Below are 5,861 nucleotides of genomic sequence, written 5' to 3' on the forward strand. Positions count from 1 at the left end.
AGAGAGAGAGAGAGAGAGAGAGAGAGAGAGAGAGAGAGAGAGAGAGAAATATCTAGGGCTAGTGGGCAGAAAGTTCCTCCTGGTCCAACCATAGAGTGTGGGGGCAAATCTGGGGCTTGGGAAGGGACATGGAGATAAGGATCAGGTGGACTCACTGGGTTAGTTCCTGGAGAAAAATATTCAAGAGCTGGCTGGGTAGAGAGGTTGGATATGGCGTGGGAGCAGTCAGTGGATCAGAGGTAGGCAGGCTAAGTTTTGGAAGGACCCTATACATGGGTTCTGGTGCAGGAAGGGCTGGCCAGATCAGGCTGGGGCAGCGGACGTGAGATCCAGTCTAGATTGAGGAGGGTGCATGGAGGGTAGATTCTGGAAAGGGATGTGTAGCATCTTGCTGAGTGGAGAGAGGTCTGTAGGTGTCCTACTTGTTTTTAAGAAACACCTTATTCGTGTCTAAGAATGATCTCTATGCAACATCAGATGAAGCTAAGAGAGCAAGGGCGTAATGCCAGCAGACATATTAGCATAGTTATCTTCTACTTTGTAAGGAACCAAGACACCATTTTAATGCCAAGACTTTCAGGAGAGATTCTTTATATCTTCCTTAAGGTACACTATAGAGTAAGTGAATAGACTGCTTTAAATTACTTTTTGTTGTGGTAGGTAATTATACTGACGGTTTAAAATTTCCTAGAGAATAAATTTCCTAATGTTATAACTTTACCACTGGTAGAGTATAACTTTCAGCCTTTCCCTAATTGCAGAGTTGAGTTTACTGAAGTTACCTGGGAGAATATGAAAGAAGAGTGTCCCTTGCAGGCATACTGTTTACTGTGTTCTCAAGAATCCTACCATGAGAAGCTCATGGCCTATGAATTCATCTGACATAGGAACTGCCCCTAACTGGTGGCACCCAAAATAGTATGTACATTCAGGTACACTCGTGGCATATTACATTGCTTTATTTTTCTTTCAGGGTGTCACAGTCTAAAATGTTACATGCTCCCTCTAGGCTTAAGTGTTGAATACTTCATCCCCAGTGATTGGTGATATGTATGAGATTGTGGAACCCTTGAGAGATGGGGCATCACTGGAGGAAATGAGTCACTTGGAGGTTTGCTTCAAGGCCTATAGCAAGCCTAGCTTTCTTTCCAACCTAGATTCTTGCTTTGGTATGATATACACAAACATGTGCTCTACGCTCTCACCAAAGCTAGCACTACCATGGGCCATAGCCTCTAAACATAGGGGTCAAAATCAATGTCTTTGAGTTTGAAAGGGAACAGGAAAACGTATATGGAAGGTGTTTGAGGGAGGAAAAGGAGCAGGGGAATGATGTGACTATATTATAATCTTAAAAATTAAAGAAAGAAGCAATGAGAAGCAAACAAAATACACAGAAGTCCTCAGACAAAAGTCCTCAAAGTGGATCATGTTAAATTATATTGAACACAGAAAACTACATACTTAGGAAATTCTCTGATATCAAGTACTGTGTATGCTAATTTTGAATAAAGATTTAATTTATTATTCCCCTGTATAGTTGAATAAAATAACATATGGATGTGGCATAAGTGTTTAACATGCAGAAAAGTCAAAAGTTAAATCAAAACCTGCAAGAATACAGAAACCACTTTTAAGTGGAATAGGTGCCATCTGTGTCCTCACATATGATATCTGATTTTTATTTATTTACACTTTTTGACTTTTCACCTTCTCATGGAACATTGAGACTTCTGGATCATGGGGACAATATTAGCATTCCAATGTTATTATTTTCATGATTTATTTAAGCAGAATGGAGACATAATGTGAATGACCTCACACACAAAATCTTTGATAAAATGTTTGTATTTTTATCATATCACTAAATAAGAAATTCATTTTGTACGAAGGAACTTTTGATTTTCAGGTCAGTCCAATCCTGCCTTCTCCAAACAGACTGGATAAGCGACAATGAGTGTCACTGGTGAAATTATGAACATGCTTTTGGTTTGATTTGTAGGTGTGTCCACGCTGTCTTCGGGTCTCCTCAGCTTGCTCCTGCCCTCCCTTGGCTTTCTTGTCTACTCGGAATTCTGAATGTTGCAACATTTGCTATTTTCATCCCTGCTCAGAGGATGCTCTTCATCGTGGGATGACTGTAATTCCTTCTAATCCCTGCGGCTCCATCCTAAACCAAACAAATTAGACTCTAACAAGCTATTCAACTGATTTCCAAACACATTGTGACTGAGGCATTCAGGAACCCCTTCATCCAAAAGAATAACTTTCAAATGGAAATAAAGTGATTTTTAACTCGTTCCAATATGCCTTATAAACCATTTAACCTGATTCTGTGAACGTTGCATGATTTAAGTCAATGGACAAGTTACAGTGTTCAATTCAATACCATAGGCTGTGGACTGAGGGTAAGCTCACCATACACAGGTGCTTTACATTTAATGACAAGTTGTGAAATATAATAGAGATTGAAGTGTTGATTGTATGTGGTATGTGTACAAGTAATGCAGTCTCTTGTATTAGCCTCTATGTTTGGGGTCCTGCCTATTTTTGAAAGACCCTTATCATCCATTATATTTTGAGTTTTCCATAAAGTTAACACAAAAATAGAACAGAATCATTTCAACATAAACACCATTACCAAACCACTTTACTGAATGAGTTGGACATTTTTGACTATGAAAACCAAATTAGAGAACTTAATATTATCAGTATTCTTATTTTTGATGTAATTTTTCAACATATTTGCTTCAGTTAGTTTTCTAATGCTGACATTCCCATGCCACGTGAGGGGTTTTTGTTGTTTTTACTTTTGTATTCTAATCTGAAGTTGTTTTGTGCTTTTCTTCTCATCAATGTCAAACCACAGAAGCTGCAGTGCATCTGGAACATTGTCTACTGCTGTGTTTATTCATGTGTGGAATGACAGGTTTGGGGAAGTAGAGTGCTTTCATTTATACTGCAATGCGATCGTCTTTATCCAGCTAGAAACAAGTGACAGTAAACTATCAGAATCTCTGAATGTTCTCATTGTTCTGGTTTTGTGCTTCATGCCTAAGTATAAACTCTCTTTATAAGAAGGTATAGAATCAAGAATTCATATGCAGGTTTGGAAAAAGCTACAGAATTCCATTTCAAGAAGTTTAAAGCTCATTTCCCATTTCAATGCAATACTGAAAACTGGCTAAAAATACCAAATCAGAATGTTACTAGTGGTCCTATGAAGAATATGCAAAGCTGGGAGGCAGGCGAGGTTGGACAGTGTCCTGCACGAGGATGTCTCCCAAGTGTTGGTGTGGAGGAATCTGTGAGATGTGAAAGGGAAACCTGCGTTTCCTCATTGTCCATGGTGTGCCCAGAGATGTGTCTGAGTGTGGGTGTGGAAGAACTCGGGTAATAAAGAATTAGCTGGCTCCTGAAGCAGTGCAATGTTTGGTTCCTTGAGAAGTCTAATCCTATTTTATTAGCACAATCTTGCTGGCTAATTAGAGACAGAGTTTATCTTTTTAGAAAAGATACCCTATAGGTCCATAAAGAATATTTACAGGAAGCAAAAATAGATCTATTAATATGTTACCCCTATCTTTAATTTGTATAATTTTTGTACTATATGTGTAAATGTTTAAAGTCCTCATTATGAAAATATCAATAAATATTTCATTAATTTACACTTAACACTTTGTTATACAAATGAAACTTTTTAAATCAGTAAAACAGATGCTCTCCCAGTAGAAGCATGTCAACAAACCATTGCCAGATTTCATAAAATATTTAATGATTTGAAAAAGAAGAAAATGACTTCATACTTTAGGGAGATGAACACTCTGTAAGCTTTCTGTACAAATGTTGTGTTTTCCTTGTTATATTTGGGGGTTTTCCTCTTATGATGTGACCCATGTTGGGCATTTTTGTATCATCAATAACAACTACATCGTTTGCCAAATGCATGCCCGCCTTTTCATTTCTAATATGTGGTAATAAAGACAAAAACTGGCTAGATTTTTGCATGAAAATGGTTCTGAAAGATAAGAAAACAGACTTTGAAGGTTGTTTAGTTTAAATATGTGACAGATAGACTCAACTCTCTCATGCACAAATGACTTCTGCTTTTCATTTTCTCATATAATTGTACAGATGTGACTGGGACCATCAGTTTTAAACTGTTGTCAAGCTAACCAATGTATTACATGCTTTAAGATGCAAGATTCTTAATTAAACTTTATATAGCTATAGACACATCTGTTGTTTCTTTGTATTTCAGGAAAGGTAATAGTAGTTTCATTTGATACTGATAAATAACGAATTGATTTTTTTAGTTATTTTTTATCATTTTTTTCAATGGAGTAGTATAGGATCGTCGTTTGTCCTTTTTATGAATGAATACAAATTATAAAGAAATAAATGTCTTACTGTTGCCCAAAAAGTAACTGTCCCTTCAATTTACCTGAAGTTTATATTTGTTTTCTGTTTGTATGTTTGTATTGTTTGGTTTTTGTTGGTTTGGTTTGGTTTGATTTGGTTTATAAAGTTTTTATGAGCGTGGAGTCAAGGACTAGATTCTCCTGGGTAAGTGAAAATTCAGAGTCGGAAGAGTTCAGCATACAAAGACTACACAGGGCTTGGAGATAATGGCTGAGTTAAGACTGCTTACTACACCTTTAGCATGCATCTCACTGACTGCTCTAACTCCAGTTCCAGGGATCTGATGTTCTCTCTCGAATCCATGGGCACGTGCATGCATATGGATAAGCATAACTTAGCCAGGCGCATGCACATAGAAATAATAATAATACAAATTTTAAAAATCTAAAATAGCAAAACAAAACTATACCCAGAAACAGACAGTCACACACTGGAAACACTGGTGAGTACCACTCAATGTGCAGCTAGACACTAGAGCAGAATGCTAGATGCCACCCCTCTCAAAATGTCTGTATAATATTGAGTGAATCATGAAGGAATTTGTGTAAATATATGAATGTAAAGGCAATGAGTCTGAAGCAGACAAAATCTTTTCAAAGTCCTGAGTGAGACCAAGCCTAGGTTTCTGCTTCTTGAGTTTCCTTTGCCTTTTTTGTTGAGTTCCTATTGATGTATCATTCTCCATCATTCCGATCTCCCTTCCTGGTTCCTGCAGCTTCATTTATCCTGGGTTTTTATTTTCTTTTATAAGCCCCACCTTTATTTCTTGACTTCCATTTTAATATTTTGCTTTGTGTTTTTGAGTCTCAAATGACCCCAGTTGACATGGTTTCGGGCTTTGGAAAGCCAGAGCTTCTTTCTGTGAGGCTGGGTTCCATACTAGAGGTTGTCAACCTGGATGCCTCTCAGGGTCAACTGGAAAATTTGAAAAGATATGATGGATTCCTTTGGGCATTGTCCAGACTTACCAAGTTGGAATCTTGGAATGTACATGATTTTGGAGTGGCATTTGGGAATGCTAGAGGGAGCTAGGTTAAAAATTAGATTTTCATAATTAATAAAGATTGGTTAACTGAGAGTTTTAACTAAATCAAGGCACTGTTCAACATTATGCACAAATAATTTAAATACCACTTCAGAAAAATCCCATTTTTATCGAATTCCAAAAAAAAAAAAAATGTTGGTTTGTTCATAAACATTCTTACCCCTTTTTGTCAAAAATGCTAGCTTTTCATGTAACAAAGCACTTTCTAATTTGTTTGGCTTTGATTCCAGACAGTCAAAAGAATGCCCTCTGATTTATTTTCTAAAGAAATGAAGTTATTTTTGTATTTTCTGTTATCTTTTTATTTCTTCCATATGTTTCTTGAAATTAATTTATAGTACCTAATAGTCCAAGAATATAATTTTCTGGAGAGTGCTAATTTAAGAAATTGGTA

At 36.8% G+C, this 5,861-nt stretch overlaps 1 protein-coding gene across 2 annotated transcripts in view; it reads left to right on the top strand.

Annotated features, from left to right (window-relative positions):
- Cntn1 (contactin 1) overlaps nucleotides 1-4,437 on the top strand; it is a 288,900-nt gene extending 284,463 nt beyond the window's left edge. Inside the window, exon 24 of one of the 2 annotated variants that reach the window (XM_021216386.1) lies at nucleotides 2,003-4,437. In XM_021216386.1, the coding sequence (XP_021072045.1) occupies nucleotides 2,003-2,079 (77 nt within the window). In that variant the 3' untranslated portion in view covers nucleotides 2,080-4,437. The remainder of the gene's footprint in view (nucleotides 1-2,002) is intronic. The other variant, XM_021216385.2, reaches the window with a different exon arrangement.
- Nucleotides 4,438-5,861: the final 1,424 nt, after the last annotated feature.

Source organism: Mus pahari, chromosome 17 (genome assembly GCF_900095145.1).
Source record: "Mus pahari chromosome 17, PAHARI_EIJ_v1.1, whole genome shotgun sequence".
In the NCBI taxonomy this organism is placed as follows: domain Eukaryota; kingdom Metazoa; phylum Chordata; class Mammalia; order Rodentia; family Muridae; genus Mus; species Mus pahari.